Genomic DNA, 18,568 nt, shown 5'->3' with positions numbered 1-18,568 from the left:
AAAATTTAATTGTCATTTTTTTTTGTGTTTTCTCCTCTTTTAAACCGTTCAATTAAATGTAAATATCATTAATTATTAATAATAACATAGAGTTAAAGGTAAATTGAGCAAATTGGCTATTTCTGGCAATTTATTTAAGTGTGTATCAAACTGGTAGCCCTTCGCATTAATCAGTACCCAAGAAGTAGCTCTTGGTTTCAAAAAGGTTGGTGACCCCTGGTTTAATGCATCCGGCGGGGCATCACAACAAAATTAGGCATAATAATGTGTTAATTCCACCACTGTATATATCGGTATTGGTTGATAACGGTATCGGTAATTAAGAGTTGGACAATATCGGAACTGTGGACCAGCTCTATACTCTCGGCAGGGTCCTTGAGGGTGCATGGGAGTTTGCCCAACCAGTCTACATGTGCTTTGTGGACTTGGAGAAGGCATTCGACCGTGTCCCTCGGGAAGTCCTGTGGGGAGTGCTCAGAGAGTATGGGGTATCGGACTGTCTGATTGTGGCGGTCCGCTCCCTGTATGATCAGTATCAGAGCTTGGAACTCGGACCAGTTTCCAGTGAGGGTTGGACTCCGCCAAGGCTGCCCTTTGTCACCCATTCTGTTCATAACTTTTATGGACAGAATTTCTAGGCGCAGTCAGGGCGTTGAGGGGATCCGGTTTGGTGGCTGCGGGATTAGGTCTCTGCTTTTTGCAGATGATGTGGTCCTGATGGCTTCATCTGGCCAGGATCTTCAGCTCTCACTGGATCGGTTCGCAGCTGAGTGTGAAGCGACTGGGATGAGAATCAGCACCTCCAAGTCCCAGTCCATGGTTCTCGCCCGGAAAAGGGTGGAGTGCCATCTCCGGGTTGCGGAGGAGACCCTGCCCCAAGTGGAGGAGTTCAAGTACCTCGGAGTCTTGTTCACGAGTGAGGGAAGAGTGGTTCGTGAGATCGACAGGCGGATCGGTGCGGCGTCTTCAGTAATGCGGGCGCTGTATCGGTCCGTTGTGGTGAAGAAGGAGCTGAGCCGCAAGGCAAAGCTCTCAATTTACCGGTCGATCTACGTTCCCATCCTCACCTATGGCCATGAGCTTTGGGTTATGACCGAAAGGACAAGATCACGGGTACAAGCGGCCGAAATGAGTTTCCTCCGCCGGGTGGCGGGTCTCTCCCTTAGAGATAGGGTGAGAAGCTCTGTCATCCGGGAGGAGCTCAAAGTAAAGCCACTGCTCCTCCACATGGAGAGGAGCCAGATGAGGTGGTTCGGGCATCTGGTCAGGATGCCACCCGAACGCCTCCCTAGGGAGGTGTTTAGGGCACGTCCGACCGGTAGGAGGCCACGGGGAAGACCCAGGACACGTTGGGAAGACTATGTCTCCCGGCTGGCCTGGGAACGCCTCGGGATCCCCCGGGAAGAGCTAGACGAAGTGGCTGGGGAGAGGGAAGTCTGGGCTTCCCTGCTTAGGCTGCTGCCCCCGCGACCCGACCTCGGATAAGCGGAAGAAGATGGATGGATGGATGGATGGATGGATATAGGCAAAAAAAGCCACTATCGGACATCTCTAGTTGAAACCATGCTGGCCATACTCTCTCTAGCTCTGAACAATGGGCCCCACGGGGCCATAGGGTTAAGAAAGATACATTATATAAATAAAAATGGTTGTCCAAAATAAAAGGTTTATAGTTCCTATTACGGCCCACTCTGAAGTGACATACTTCTCATATCCTGGATCTTATCCTATGTTAGTGACTCCATGGTTGTAATCCCAGTCTTGCGAGATAAATGGCAGTTAGAATGATCATGAACATGTGCAGCAAGAGCAGGAAGCATCTAGTTAAGACCTAATTGAGTTAAGGAGGATGTTGCTTCCTGTAGAAGGAGATTCCCAGCCAGCTGCAGCTGCTGCCTGGTCAGAAGATGCTGCTGGAGGACGCTCTATCTCAGGAGCAGGGGAGGAAGGCCCTGGCAAACACCCCCCCTGCACTACCGCCTCGACCCGCCTACCTCCGAGGACCCTCCGCATCCCCGCCCCCACCAGACCACAGCAGCCCCGAGCAGCTCCCGTGCGTACTAACGTACCAACGCCATGGCCGATGTTTTAAACACACATGTCCTCCGCTTCCTCTTAGATGTTTCTTCAATGTGACGCGACAGGAAGCGGAGCAGATGTTGGAACAGAACCCGGAATATGGAAGCATCATCCTGCGCCCCTCGGCCTTGGCCAAGAACTACGCCCTCACGCTGAGACAAGTCACAGCCAGGTAGTCACACCCCAAAAGCAGTGGAGTTGTCACGTTGTGTAAATGGTAAATAAAAAGAGAATACAACAAATCCTTTTCAACTTATATTCAATTGAATAGACTGCAGAGATATTTCATGTTCACACTGAGAAACTTTGTTGTTTTTGTTGCAAATAATCATTAACTTTGAATTTAATGGCAGCAACACATTGCAAAAAAGGCATTTTTACCAGTGTGTTACATGGCCTTTCCTTTTAACAACACTCAGTAAAGGTTTGGGAACTGAGGAGACACATTTTTTAAGTGGAATTCTTTCCCATTCTTGCTTGATGTACAGCTTAAGTCAGGGGTCACCAACGCGGTGCCCGCGGGCACCAGGTAGCCCGTAAGGACCAGATGAGTAGCCCGCTGGCCTGTTCTAAAAATAGCTCAAATAGCAGCACTTACCAGTGAGCTGCCTCTATTTTTTAAATTGTATTTATTTACTAGCAAGCTGGTCTCGCTTTGCCTGACATTTTTAATTCTAAGAGAGACAAAACTCAAATAGAATTTGAAAATCCAAGAAAATATTTTAAAGACTTGGTCTTCACTTGTTTAAATAAATTCATACATTTTTTTACTTTGCTTCTTATAACTTTCAGAAAGACAATTTTAGAGAAAAAATACAACCTTAAAAATGATTTTAGGATTTTTAAACACATATACCTATTTACCTTTTAAATTCCTTCCTCTTCTTTCCTGACAATTTAAATCAATGTTCAAGTAAATGTATTTTTTTTATTGTAAAGAACAATAAATACATTTTCATTTAATTCTTCATTTTAGCTTCTGTTTTTTCGACGAAGAATATTTGTGAAATATTTCTTCAAACTTATTATGATTAAAATTCAAAAAAATTATTCTGGCAAATCTAGAAAATCTGTAGAATCAAATTTAAATCTTATTTCAAAGTCTTTTGAATTTATTTTAAAATTTTGTTCTGGAAAATCTAGAAGAAATAATGATTTGTCTTTGTTAGAAATATAGCTTGGTCCAATTTGTTATATATTCTAACAAAGTGTAGATTGGATTTTAACCTATTTAAAACATGTCATCAAAATTCTAAAATTAATCTTAATCAGGAAAAATTACTAATGATGTTCCATAAATTCTTTTTTTAATTTTTTCAAAAAGATTCGAATTAGCTAGTTTTTCTCTTCTTTTTTTCGGTTGAATTTTGAATTTTAAAGAGTCGAAATTGAAGATAAACTATGTTTCAAAATTTAATTGTCATTTTTTTCGTGTTTTCTTCTCTTTTAAACCGTTCAATTAAGTGTAAATATCATTAATTATTAATAATAACATAGAGTTAAAGGTAAATTGAGCAAATTGGCAATTTCTGGCAATTTATTTAAGTGTGTATCAAACTGGTAGCCCTTCGCATTAATCACTACCCAAGAAGTAGCTCTTGGTTTCAAAAAGGTTGGTGACTCCTGGCTTAAGTTGTTCAACAGTCTCCCTTCTCATATTTTAGCCTTTATATTTTCAATGGGAGACTGGTCTGGACTACAGGCAGGCCAGTCTAGTACCCGCACTATTTTACTGCGAAGCCACGCTGTTGTAACACGTGGCTTGGCATTGTCTTGCTGAAATAAGCAGGGGCGTCCATGATAACGTTGCTTGGATGGCAACATATGTTGCTCCAAAAGCTGTATGTACCTTTCAGCATTAATGGCGCCTTCACAGATGTGTAAGTTACCCATGTCTTGGGCACTAATACACCCCCATACCATCACACATGCTGCCTTTTACACTTTGCGCCTAGAACAATCCAGATGGTTCTTTTCCTCTTTGGTCCGGAGGACACGACATCCACAGTTTCCAAAAACAATTTGAAATGTGGACTCGTCAGACCACAGAACACTTTTCCACTTTGTATCAGTCCATCTTAGATGAGCTCGGGCCCAGCGAAGCCGACGGCGTTTCTGGGTGTTGTTGATAAATGGCTTTGGCTTTGCATAGTAGAGTTTTAACTTGCACTTACAGATGTAGCGACCGACTGTAGTTACTGACAGTGGTTTTCTGAAGTGTTCCTGAGCCCATGTGGTGATATCCTTTACACACCGATGTCGCTTTTCGATGCTGTACCGCCTGAGGGATCCAAGCTGCGTAATATCATGGCTTACGTGCAGTGATTTTTCCAGATTCTCTGAACCTTTTGATATTACAAAGCGTAGATGGTGAAATCCCTAAATTCCTTGCAATAGCTGGTTGAGAAATGTTGTTCTTAAACAATTTGCTCAGGCATTTGTTGACAAAGTGGTGACCCTCGCCCCGTCCTTGTTTGTGAATGACTGAGCATTTTCGTTTTGTCTTGTCTGAACTTTTTTGAAGCCTCCTTCTTTGCGCTGTCCTCAAATTTAAACATCAAACATGGATATGATCAGCTGGACTCTCGACGCAATTGACAAAGTCTTTTCGACAAGGAAAAGAGGTTCGGGGGAGCCTGGCTGCCCTGATTTCCATCAGGGCAGGGGTACGTGAGAGACTCCTGGGATAAATGGAGAATCATGTGCCTCTCAGTCCTTTCCATCGAGGAGGTGGAAGACATCTACCCATTTGGAACCGTGATCGCGGGGCACCTGCTGATTGGGCTGGGCATTGCTCTGGTGTATCGTCAAATTCGGAAGACGATGGCAGCCACTCAAGGAGCCCAACGGCTGTTCGTCGCAATGGAAGGATTGGGCCGGGCTGTGGGAACACAGTCTGTGGCGATTTCTGATCTGAATCGCAAAATGGATCTCATCATGGAGAAGCTTGCTGACAAGGAGAATTAAATTGAATTTGAGAGAACCAGCACGGACATAGAGCAGGCAAGTCATTGTTTTGACTGCTCGAAGAAAACAACATCCTAATCTACGATTTGACTCCCTCGAATGGCCTTCACGCAAGAACAGGCTGTTCTGAAAAACTCCCCCGAGGACTCTTCAACAATGGACGCTTTTGACCTTCATTTTTTTTCCAATAACACCTGGTGTCGAACTTTGAGATCGGCCCCAGTCCACAAAAACATTTCAACATCTCACCCAAGTTAATAGGGCATACATGCACGCACCCGCCCCTTCCAATCAACGCCTTCACCACTGCTTCGGGGTTATGGACGGCTGAGTAGCGCTTTATAGCAGCAAGCCGGCCCCCAGGGCCCCAAATCCCCCCCCTCTGTTGCGAGTTGTTGTAATTATATGTATCATGTTTATGTGTGCTATGCTATGTGAGGTTTTTTCCTTGGACTCAGTCTGGACCCCCTCCCGAGGGTGCAGCCTTAGACTGATATTTTTTTTACTCTTCCCCCCTTTCCCAATATTACCTTTTTCCCACTTTTTTTAAGGAGCGCTGTAAGTGGCTGATCTGTTGGCGGTCCCGTCTTGTCTCCCTGTAACGTATGTCTGCTTTTAGTAGGACTGTGCCCAAAATGAAATTTCAGTTCTTATGTGTCTTGTACATGTTAAGAATGGACAATAATAAAGCGTCTTGAATCTTGATTTCATGGATGCTGCATTTATACCCAATCATGGCACCCACCTGTTCCCAATTAGCCCGTTCACCTGTGGGATGTTCCAAATAAGTCTTTTGATGAGCATTCCTCTACTTTCTCAGTCTTTTTTTGCCACTCGTGCCAGCTTTTTTGAAACATGTTGCAGGCATCAAATTCCAAAAGAGCTAATATTTGCAAAAAATAAAGTTTACCAGTTGGAACGTTAAATATCTTGTCTTTGCAGTCTATTCAATTGAATATAAGTCATACCTTGAGACCTCCAATATCGGGAGGTGGGGGTAGGGGGTCTTGGTCAGGGGTGGGGGTGTGTGGTTGGGGGCGGGGGCATGGTTATTTACAGCTAGAATTCACCAACTCGAGTATTTCATATATATATATATTTATATATATATATGAAATACTTGACTTTCAGTGAATTATAGCTATATATATATATATATATATATATATATTTTTTTTTTATTATACATATAAATAAAAGAAATACTTGAATTTCAGTGTTCCGGTGGCTATCCAGTCGATGGCAGTATTGTCCTGTTTAACTTCTCCGTTCATGATGAGTATATCATTTCAGCCACCGTGGGGTGGGGGTGTGTGGTTGGGGGCGGGGGCGTGGTTGGGGCGTGGTTATTTACAGCTAGAATTCACCAACTCGAGTATTTCATATATATATATATTTATATATATATATGAAATACTTGACTTTCAGTGAATTATAGCTATATATATATATATATATATATATATATATATATATATATATATATATATATATATATATATATATATATATATATATATATATATATATATATATATTTATTTTATTATACATATAAATAAAAGAAATACTTGAATTTCAGTGTTCCGGTGGCTATCCAGTCGATGGCAGTATTGTCCTGTTTAACTTCTCCGTTCATGATGAGTATATCATTTCGGCCACCGTGTTCAATGGAGAAGTCTGTTCTACAAAATGTACAGGCAACATACACCTTCCCCTTCGAACTGTCCTGGATGAACTGAAATTCTTGTTTCCATTCGTTTCGGAACTTGCAAGCGTATTTCTTCATCTTGCTCGTCGACGGCGTCGCCATGTCTGTAACTTCCTCGTTCTTCTGCTTCGTCTCCTTGTTGTGTGCGCAGTTATGCACTCTACTCTCTAAAAGCCCTAGATGTTATGACGTCATTGGGCAGGCAAGCTGTTTATATTGTGGGAAAGCGGACGTGAGAACAGGCTGTCCCCACTCAGGTCCGCATTGAGCTGGAGGGGGCGTGGCCTCCAGCTCCGGCTGAATACCGGGAGTTTGCCGGGAGAAAATCTCTGCCGGGAGGTTATAGGGAGAGGCGCTGAATACCGGGAGTCTCCCGCTAAAAACAGGAGGGTTGGCAAGTATGATATTAGTTGAAAAGGATTTGCAAATCATTGTATTCTCTTTTTATTTACCATTTCCACAACGCGACTACTTCACTGCTTTTGGGTTTTGTATATTTGAAATAAAAATGATATGGTAGTTAAGTTATTTTTTACTAAATCTAACCAAACAAGCTAGCAAAATGCTCTACATTCTTCATATTGGGGTCAGCATTGAACACTTCAGGCTTCAACCTCCATTTATAGTACTTAGGGCAGAATCCCATTAGAAAGTAAACTATATATTTTGACAATGTTGACTTCCCAAGAACATGGCCAGCGACACTCCCGCTTGCTTACAGGAAGTTGCTCTTTGTGTTGCCCATCGTGTAAATGTTTGCGTCTGCATTGTTTTAGTAAGGTTCAATTTTATATGGTTCTGTTATTTAACAGTTTGATAACTAAATATTTACACGTAATTGTTCCAAAACGGGTCAGTAGTAAAAGCACATAAATGATCCTCCTACTGTTCAGTTTTTCATCAAAATTCTGCATGCATTAACTTTACTGCAGCTTTTCTTTTTACACGATGTCCATTTTCAAGCGACTAACATTGATAGTAGAATATTTAAGGGTTTAAAAAAATGTTGAGTTAGTGTGTTGTTGTTAATAATAATGACTTGTGTTTTAGTGGGCCCGTCATGAGGAACTACCGGCTGACCTGCACTAAATCGGGATTCATCATTCAACTGGAAACATCAGTATGTTCTCACATAATCACTTCAAAACAGTTAAAAGTAAATATTCACAAACACTTACAGCAGTGTTTCCCACACATTCATTTATTTGTGGCGGCCCGCCACGAAAGAATTACGTCCGCCACAATTTTAAAAAATTAAATTAAATAATAATAATATATATATATTTTTTTGTCCTGTCCAGCTTCACAGGCAAATCATATAGTTGATGTAGATGCCCATATCGGCTGTTCAGATTTACTTTACAAAAGAGAAGTGTAGGATACTTCTCTTGTTGCCTTATTTGTATTTGACTACTACTGTTTTCTGTTTATTTGTTACTGACTGTGGCAGGACACCCCTGCCTCTGTTTCACTTTATGTTGCTGGTAAATAATATGGTTGTAGTAGTAGGCTAAAGTTAAATTATTTAGTATGCACTAATTAAAGGGGCAGAGCTTTAAGAGACATTTTAGCTTTTATATTTTATAAGATATATTTTTTGTAAGAACCACAATTAATAAATATATTTCAGTGAATAACTTATTGTTCAAATCTGTATATAAATATGTACATAAAGTGTTGTAATTATATTGTAAAATGGATGGATGGATGGACGTTTAAAACAAAACTGTTATTATTAATTAGTAAGTATACATTTTTTGAGCCTTTTTAGAGAAAATCATATCATTGTAGTAAATTATGCAAATTACTCGATAATGTCATGGTGACCACGCCCATAGCCACGCCCCCACCGCCACAGGTATCTTGCCAGTTTATGAGAAACACTGTACAGGTTACTTTATGTGGGTAAAATGTTTTTTCTCCATTACACATAGTAGTAGTATCATACAGTAATATTTTTCACATCATAAAATGTTTATACTATTTATGTTGAATTATATTATATTTACATACTTTTTATAATTTTCTTTAGTTTGGTATTTTTTTATTATATTTGTACATTATTTGCATAATTATTATTTATATTATAAATATAAGTATATATTTTTTCAATCATTAAAAAAAATTATTTATACCATATATCTGTAATTAACAACATTCAGTAAAGTTCTATAATGACAATACACACTGTATCATTTATGTCATTTCCTGCTAATTAGTGTGCAAGTAAAGAAGAGTATCTATATATTTAATTTGCTGGGACATGTGAGAACATTTTACGCGCACTTTTAATACCCTAAAGTTATGGAAATGTGCAACCTTGCTAATGATCTTGCATAAATATGATGATCTGACACGGTTACTGTTATTCGTCCTTTCCCATCGAGGTGATAGTCTCTTCCCTGAGTGACGTATTGGAATATTTCCTTGAGAAGACAGAATATCGCCTTCATCCTTACACGCCGTGTGAAACCTACAACACTTTTATTGGTGAGCAGCCCTCTAACACACATTCTTGTATTTCTTACCTTCTTGAGACCTCCGAAAAATCCCTACCTCTTTAGGACCACCCTTTCTAGATATAGAAACATGTTTATTTACAACAATAATAATATATACAAACTATGCAAATATAAAAAAAGGTAAGCTTTTAGTAAATCTTTGGTTTTTTATTTTGTTCTTTTTGTAATTGGTTTTTAATCTTCATTATTTACTTCAAATTATTACAGTATGTCTCTATATACATATTTCATTTTTAAATAAATTTTGGCCAAAGGGGGCGCATTTCAATTTCTTACACACACTTGTTATTTCATATGTTGACCAGAGGGGGAGCACTTTTAAAAGCAACACACAGTCAATTTGAAAAATCCCTCCTTTTTTCGGACCACCCTCATTTTGATAGACGTCACCAGCAGGGGTGCAAATGAGACATTGTCTATTAGATGCGATGTTATTGGGACCATGATTTATGTCATCACTTGTTCACACCTCCTCATATGGAAGATACTTTTCCTTCTTCATGACTCAAGAAGGGTAGAAAAAAAAGAACACACACACACATATTCTTGTATTTGTTACCTTCTCGAGACCTCCGTAAAATGCCTACTTCTAATATTATAATAAAAGTTGTAATTTCACTCAACGCAAGTCCAAATTTTACAAGAAAAACTGAACATTTGTGCAATATTATGAGAAAAGTTGGAATTTTACCCAATAACAGTCACAACTTTACAAGAAAAGCCTAAAATGTTGGCAATTTTATGAAGAGAGTCGTCATTTTACTCGACAAAAGTCACAACTTTATAATAAAACTTTCAAATGTTGGCAATATTATAATAATAATCTGAATTTTACTTGGCAAAATTATGACAAAAGTTGATAAAATGATGACAAAAGTCATAATTTTACTCCAAAAATGTCACTATTTTACAACAACAAAACAATTGGCAATATTGTGATACAAGTCAGAATTTTATGACAAATGTCACCATTTTGCATTAAAAAGTAATAATTTTACTACAAAATTTTGCACTATTTTGGAAACAAGAAAGAATAAAATAAATTGTGAGAAAAAGACTGCTACAGTATGTCTCTATATACATAGTTATTTATTTATTTTTAAATCATTTTGTCCAAAGGGGGCGCACTTTAATTTTTTTTGACACACTTGTTATTTCATATGTTGACTAGAGGGGGAGCACTTTTAAAACCGACACATTTGAAAAATGCCTCCTTTTTGGGACCACCCTAATCTTGATAGACATCACCAGCAGGGGTGCAAATCGTTGTCCATTAGATGCGATGTTATTGGGACCATGATTTATGTCATCACTTGTTCACACCTCCTCATATGGAAGATACTTTTCCTTCTTCATGACTCAAGAAGGGTAGAAAAAAAAGAACACACACACACACACACACACACACACATATTCTTGTATTTGTTACCTTCTCGAGACCTCCGTAAAATGCCTACCTCTAATATCATAATAAAAGTTGTAATTTCACTCAACGCAAGTCCAAATTTTACAAGAAAAACTGAACATTTGTGCAATATTATGATAAAAGTTGGAATTTTACCCCAATAACAGTCGCAATTTTACAAGAAAAGCCTAAAATGCTGGCAATTTTATGAAGAGAGTCGTCATTTTACTCGACAAAAGTCACAACTTTATAATAAAACTCTCAAATGTTGGCAATATTATAATAATAATCTGAATTTTACTCGGCAAAATTATGACAAAAGTTGATAAAATGATGACAAAAGTCATAATTTTACTCCAAAAATGTCACTATTTTACAACAACAAAACAATTGGCAATATTGTGATACAAGTCAGAATTTTATGACAAATGTCACCATTTTGCATTAAAAAGTAATAATTTTACTAGAACATTTTGCACTATTTTGGAAACAGAAAGAATAAAATAAATAGTGAGAAAAAGACTGCTACAGTATGTCTCTATATACATAGTTATTTATTTATTTATTTTTAAATCATTTTGGCCAAAGGGGGCGCACTTCAATTTTTTTTGACACACACTTGTTATTTCATATGTTGACTAGAGGGGGAGCACTTTTAAAACCGACACATTTGAAAAATGCCTCCTTTTTGGGACCACCCTCATTTTGATAGACGTCACCAGCAGGGGTGCAAATCGTTGTCCATTAGATGCGATGTTATTGGGACCATGATTTATGTCATCACTTGTTCACACCTCCTCATATGGAAGATACTTTTCCTTCTTCATGACTCAAGAAGGGTAGAAAAAAAAGAACACACACACACATATTCTTGTATTTGTTACCTTCTCAAGACCTCCGTAAAATGCCTACCTCTAATATCATAATAAAAGTTGTAATTTCACTCAACGCAAGTCCAAATTTTACAAGAAAAACTGAACATTTGTGCAATATTATGATAAAAGTTGGAATTTTACCCAATAACAGTCGCAATTTTACAAGAAAAGCCTAAAATGCTGGCAATTTTATGAAGAGAGTCGTCATTTTACTCGACAAAAGTCACAACTTTATAATAAAACTTTCAAATGTTGGCAGTATTATAATAATAATCTGAATTTTACACGGCAAAATGATGACAAAAGTTGATAAAATGATGACAAAAGTCATAATTCTACTCAAAAAATGTCACTATTTTACAAAAACAAAACAATTGGCAATATTGTGATACAAGTCAGAATTTTATGACAAATGTCACCATTTTGCATTAAAAAGTAATAATTTTACTAGAAAATTTTGCAATATTTCGGAAACAGAAAGAATAAAATTGTGAAAAAAAGACTGCTACAGTATGTCTCTATATACATAGTTATTTATTTATTTTTAAATCATTTTGGCCAAAGGGGGGGCACTTCAAATTTTTTTTACACACACTTGTTATTTCATATGTTGACCAGAGGGGGAGCACTTTTAAAAGCGACACATTTGAAAAATCCCTCCTTTTTTGGGACCACCCTCATTTTGATAGACGCCACCAGCAGGGGTGCAAATGAGACATTGTCTATTAGATGCGATGTTATTGGGACCATGATTTATGTCATCACTTGTTCACACCTCCTCATATGGAAGATACTTTTCCTTCTTCATGTCTCAAGAAGGGTAGAAATACAAGAACACACACACTTTCATCCTAAGAATCGGCGTGTGTTTTCAACAGAGATGACACCCCCGCCTGAGCGCGTCACCATCCCTTCCCGAGCAGCTAAAAGCGTACCCAAAGCTGAAGTGGGGCCCATGGTGTGTTCAGGGACCAAGCCCGGGGAAGGCGAATATGTGGTTCCTGAAGAACACCAATTGAATAAAAAAAAAGGTGTGAATGAGAGAATATGAGAAACAGCACAGTAAATGTTTTGGAGCGATCAATATTTTTTAGCCTCAGATGCAATTTGATACTTTGACAATAGATATTAGAAGTGTTTGATAGCAAGTAACTGAAGTAAACACAATAGCACATATTTTAATCTTATTGAATGCAGAACTTGCTAGTATTGTTGTAAGTCAGATAACATAATACATTTGTGGTATTGAATGCTACATACATTTTTTTTTTTTTTTACAAAATAAAGTGACTAGTGAACAATTTCCCTTGTGGATCAATAAAGTGTGTTTGTCTAAGTCTAATAAATAAACGAAAACAACTATTGGCTCACATTTAAAGGCCTACTGAAAGCCACTACTACCGACCACGCAGTCTGATAGTTTATATATCAATGATGAAATCTTAACATTGCAACACATGCCAATACGGCCGGGTTAACTTATAAAGTGACATTTTAAATTTCCCGGGGAACTTCCGGTTCAAAACGCCTCTGAGGATGACGTATGCGCGTGACGTAGCCAGTAGAACACAGGTATGGCTTCCACATTGAAGCCAATACGAAATAGCTGTTTTCATCTCATTCTGGATGTATTCTGGACATCTGTGTTGGTGAATCTGTTGCAATTTGTTCATTGCATTATGGAGAAAGAAGCTGAGCAAGCAAAGAAGAAAGTCGGTGCGAAGCGGGAGTATTTTGCGAGGGAAGTCAGCAACACAACACAGTCTGTGTTTCATTGTTTACATTCCCGAAAGATGCAGTCAAGATCGAAGAACTCGGACAACAGAGACTCTTACCAGGAGGACTTTGACTTCGTTAACAGACGCAGACGCGATACCGTGAGTACGCTTCCAAACATTTGATCGCTTGCTATAACTAGCTCGAGCTAGTAGCTAGTAGCTAGGAGCTAGCATAACAAACACCTAGGTGTTTGTTATGCGGGATTAATTTGTGGCATATTAAATATAAGCCTGGTTGTGTTGTGGCTAATAGAGTATATATATGTCTTGTGTTTATTTACTGTTGTAGTCATTCCCAGCTGAATATCAGGTCACCCCCGCGCGCTTCCAAACATTTGATCGCTTGCCCGTACGTGCGTGTCATGTACGTAACTTTGGTTAAATATATAAGCTTTATGAACCTTGGGTTAGGTGAACGGTCCTTTGGGCTGAGTGAGTGTGTGTGTTGTGCAGGTGTTTGAATTGTATTGGCTGGTTATATATACGGGATCCCGTCCATATTACCCGCTCGAGCTATAACTAGCTCGAGCTAGTAGCTAGTAGCTAGCATAACAAACACCTAGGTGTTTTTATGCGGGATTAATTTGTGGCATATTAAATATAAGCCTGGTTGTGTTGTGGCTAATAGAGTATATATATGTCTTGTGTTTATTTACTGTTGTAGTCATTCCCAGCTGAATATCAGGTCACCCCCGGCTCTCACAGCATCTTCCCTATCTGAATCGCTTCCACTCCCCACTAGTCCTTCACTTGTATTTTCCTCATCCACAAATCTTTCATCCTCGCTCAAATTAATGGGGAAATCGTCGCTTTCTCGGTCCGAATCTCTCTCACTTCATGCGGCCATCATTGTAAACAATAGGGAACTTTGCGTATATGTTCAACTGACTACGTCACGCTACTTCCGGTAGGGGCAAGCCTTTTTTTTTATCAGATACCAAAAGTTGCGATCTTTATCGTCGTTGTTCTATACCAGGGGTCGGCAACCCGCGGCTCTAGAGCCGCATGCGGCTCTTTAGCGCCGCCCTAGTGGCTCTCTGAAGCTTTTTCAAAAATGTATGAAAAATGGAAAAAGATGAGGGGAAAAAATATATATTTTTTGTTTTAATATGGTTACTGTAGGAGGACAAACATGACACAAACCTCCCTAATTGTTATAAAGCACACTGTTTGTATTAAACATGCTTAACTGATTCGAGTATTTGGCGAGCGCCGTTTTGTCCTACTAATTTTGGCGGTCCTTGAACTCACCTTAGTTTGTTTACAATGTATAACTTTCTCCGACTTTCTAGGACGTGTTTTATGCCACTTCTTTTTCTGTCTCATTTTGTCCGCCAAACTTTTAACGTTGTGCGTGAATACACAAAGGTGAGTTTTGTTGATGTTATTGACTTGTGTGGAGTGCTAATCAGACATATTTGGTCACTGCATGACTGCAAGCTAATCGATGCTAACATGCTATTTAGCCTAGCTGTATGTACATATTGCATCATTATGCCTCATTTGTAGCTATATTTGAGCTCATTTAGTTTCCTTTAAGTCATCTTAATTCAATGTATATCTCATGACACACTATCTGTTTGTATTATGGCTTCTAATTTGTTGCGGCTCCAGACAGATTTGTTTTTGTATTTTTGGTCCAATGTGGCTCTTTCAACATTTTGGGTTGCCGACCCCTGTTCTATACTAAATCCTTTCAGCAAAAATATGGCAATATCGCGAAATGATCAAGTGTGACACATAGAATAGATCTGCTATCCCCGTTTAAATAAAAAAAATTCATTCCAGTAGGCCTTTAAATCCTTTGAGGTTTGGCCTCAAAGCCTTCCTGTATCAAGATTCTTACTTCCTGACTTTGTAAACAATAACAAAAAACACAAAAAAAATGATTTGGTAACAAAAGGAACAAAAACAAGAAAAATATTGATTTAATGACTTAAGTATTGTTTATGCACTGATACCATACAATGCATGAATAGTACCGACATCTGTATCAATCACACCTACTTTACATGGAAACTATAGCTTCTTGTGTGTCGCCTGCTCTGCCATTCCCTTGTCTCTAGTCCTCCAGTGATAATTAATACTGGGATATTCATTTTCTGTGGTGAGGATTAGTATCTTAGAAGCGGTTTTGCACTGTTCGATGCAACTTGCTATCAAATTTGAGCCGGTGTTCTGGAAAGACACGCACTCTCTTAGAATTCATGCAACTCCTGCCCGTGTCTAACAAGGAACATAGAAATGTGAAGTGAATCCACTGATGTACAGTACAGGCCTAACGTTTGGACACACCTTCTCCTCATTCAGTGCGCTTTCTTTATTTTCATGACTATTTAAAAACCTAAAAACCTCCAATTTTCTCAAAAGCTGACAGTGCGCCTTAAAATCCGGTGCGCCTTATATATGGACCAATATTGAGCCACAACAGGTCTCGCAACTACGGGATGCATAACGTAACCCCAGCCTCTACTGTAGCGTCTATTCCAGTGTTTTTCAACCTTTTTTGAGCCAAGGCACAATATTTGCGCAGAAAAAATGCGGAGGCACACCACCAGCAGAAATCATTAAAAAATTAAACTCAGTTGACAGTAAAAAGTCGTCGTCGCAATTGTTGGATACGACTTTAAAGCATAACCAAGCATGCATCACTATAGCTCTTGTCTCAAAGTAGGTGTACTGTCACCACCTGTCACATCACGCCCTGACTTATTTGGAGTTTTTTGCTGTTTTCTTGTGTGTAGTGTTTTAGTTCTTGTCTTGCGCTCCTATTTTGGTGGCTTTTCCTGTTTTGTTGGTATTTTCCTGTAGCAGTTCCATGTCTTCCTTTGAGCGATATTCCCCGCATCTACTTTGTTTTAGCAAGCAAGAATATTTCAGTTGTTTTTATCCTTCTTTGTGGGGACATTGTTGATTGTCATGTCATGTTCGGATGTACTTTGTGGACGCCGTCTTTGCTCCACAGTAAGTCTTTGCTGTCGTCCAGCGTTCTGTTTTTGTTTACTTTGTAGCCAGTTCAGTTTTAGTTTCGTTCTGCATAGCCTTCCCTAAGCTTCAATGCCTTTTCTTAGGGGCACTCACCTTTTATTTATTTTTGGTTTAAGCATTAGACACCTTTTTACCTGCACACTGCCTCCCGCTGTTTCCGACATCTACAAAGCAATTAGCTACCGACTGCCACCTACTGATATGGAAGAGTATTACACGGTTACTCTGCCGAGCTCTAGACAGCATCGACACTCAACAACAACACATCATTTGCAGACTAGAATTACTGTTTTGCAAAAAATATTTTTAACCCAAATAGGTGAAATTAGATAATCTCCCACAGCACACTAGACTGTATCTCACGGCATGTGCCGCGGCACAGTGGTTGAAAAACACTGGTCTATTCTATGCGCCTTATAATGCGGTGCGCCTTATATATGAACAACGTTTTAAAATAGGCCATTCGTTGAAGGTGCGCCTTATAACCCGGTGCACTTTATAGTGCGGAAAATACGGTACATTGTGTGGCTGAGGTGGCGACTTGTCCGTGGGTGTACCCCGCCTTTCGCCCGTGTGCAGCTGGGATAGGCTCCAGCACGTCCCCCCCCCCCCCCCCCCCCCCGGCAACCCCGTAAGGGACAAGCGGTAGAAAATGGATGGATGGATATTTACATTGTAGATTGTCACATCAAAACTATGAACGGACACATGTGGAGTTATGTACTCAACAAAAAAAGGTGAAATAACTGAAAGCATGTTTTATATTCTACTTTCTTCAAAGTAGCCACCCTTTGCTCCGATTACTTTATCGCACACTCTTGGCATTCTCTCGATGAGCTTCGAGAGGTAGTCACCTGAAATGGTTTTCACTTCACGGGTGTGCTTATTGAGAAAATGCCAAGAGTGTGCAAAGCAGTAATCAGAGCAGAGGGTGGCTATTTTGAAGAAACTAGAATATAAAACATGTTTTCAGTTATTTCACTTTTTTTTTGTTAAGTACAAAACTCCACATGTGTTTAATTTAATCATACTTTTTTTTGGGCTCTGTACCGAGGATGTCGTTGTGGCTTGTACAGCCCTTTGAGACACTTGTGATTTAGGGCTATATAAATAAACATTGATTGATTGATTTATTGATTGATATAAAGCCATAAAGGAATGGAACGACCTCACAACAAACTTGAAAAGTCTACCAGATTACTCTTCATTCACAATTGAAGTTAAAAAGTGGCTTTGGAGCAATCAAAGCTGCTCACACGGTCACTAAGGTGGACACTATGTTTGACGTGTCAATTTAATGTGTATTATGTTTATCCATGAGAGCATTTTTGTTGTAAATTGTGAGGTGTGTGTGTTAAAATCATGGTTGTTTTTACAAATGATGACAGATGTGAACAAGAGCATGTATTGTCTTTGTGTGATGATGTAAATGAGGTGTGGTTGTATTGTATATCAAGTATGTGTCCATGAAAGGGCATTTTATGACTTTTTTCTTAACACTTGCAGTGTTTCCCACACATTCATTTATTTATGGCGGCCCGCCACGAAAGAATTACGTCCGCCACAAATAAAATACTTTTTTTTTTTTTTTGTCCTCTCCATCTTCTCAGGCAAATCATATAGTTGATGTAGATGCCCATATCGGCTGTTCAGATTTACTTTACAAAAGAGAAGTGTAGGATACTTCTCTTGTTGCCTTATTTGTATTTGACTTTATTAAATGTATTTATATTAGAAACACAACATGTGTATATAACAAAGGGTGTAATTATATTGTAAAATGAATGGATGGATGGACGTTTAAAACAAAACTGTTGTTATTAATTAGTAAGTATACATTTTTTGAGCCTTTTTAGAGAAAATCATATCATTGTAGTAAATTATGCAAATTACTCGATGATGTCATGGTGACCACGCCTATAGCCACGCCCCCACCGCAACAGGTATCTTGGCAGTTTATGGGAAACACTGACTTGTGTATGATTTTATTGTCATAATTTTATTGCATGATTTTTGTATCCCTTTAATTTAGGTAGCCAGGGACTGCAGATGGAAATGAGCTATTTAGCTATAATCTGGTACAGAACATTAGTCTTTGAGCTTAATGTTTCTGTGCATTGTCCCTTCAAATAAAGACTAAACTAAACTAATTCATAGTTTTGATGTGACAATCTGCAATGTAAATAGTCATTAAAATAAAGAAAACACATTGAATGAGGAGGTGTGTCCAAACTTTTGGCCTG

The 18,568-nt window shown here is 38.8% G+C and overlaps 2 protein-coding genes across 3 annotated transcripts in view; one reads left to right on the top strand and one right to left on the bottom strand.

The window, feature by feature from the left end:
* Positions 1-12,862, top strand: part of LOC133648237 (signal-transducing adaptor protein 1-like) — a 35,245-nt gene extending 22,383 nt beyond the window's left edge. Inside the window, exons 5-9 of one of the 2 annotated variants that reach the window (XM_062044127.1) lie at positions 1,866-2,053; positions 2,120-2,251; positions 7,808-7,877; positions 9,145-9,247; positions 12,438-12,862. In XM_062044127.1, coding sequence (XP_061900111.1) covers positions 1,866-2,053; positions 2,120-2,251; positions 7,808-7,877; positions 9,145-9,247; positions 12,438-12,610 — 666 coding nt within the window. In that variant the 3' untranslated portion in view covers positions 12,611-12,862. Of the gene's footprint in view, positions 1-1,865; positions 2,252-7,807; positions 7,878-9,144; positions 9,248-12,437 lie in introns of both variants that reach the window. The other variant, XM_062044126.1, reaches the window with a different exon arrangement.
* The window catches only part of LOC133648240 (neuronal acetylcholine receptor subunit beta-2-like), a 438,894-nt gene that overhangs the window by 278,735 nt on the left and 141,591 nt on the right, over positions 1-18,568 (bottom strand). The window lies entirely within an intron of this gene.

This window comes from Entelurus aequoreus, linkage group LG04 (genome assembly GCF_033978785.1).
Source record: "Entelurus aequoreus isolate RoL-2023_Sb linkage group LG04, RoL_Eaeq_v1.1, whole genome shotgun sequence".
Taxonomy (NCBI): Eukaryota; Metazoa; Chordata; class Actinopteri; order Syngnathiformes; family Syngnathidae; genus Entelurus; species Entelurus aequoreus.
Note: the sequence above shows the minus strand (reverse complement) of the source record. Positions and strands in the feature narration are given on the sequence as shown.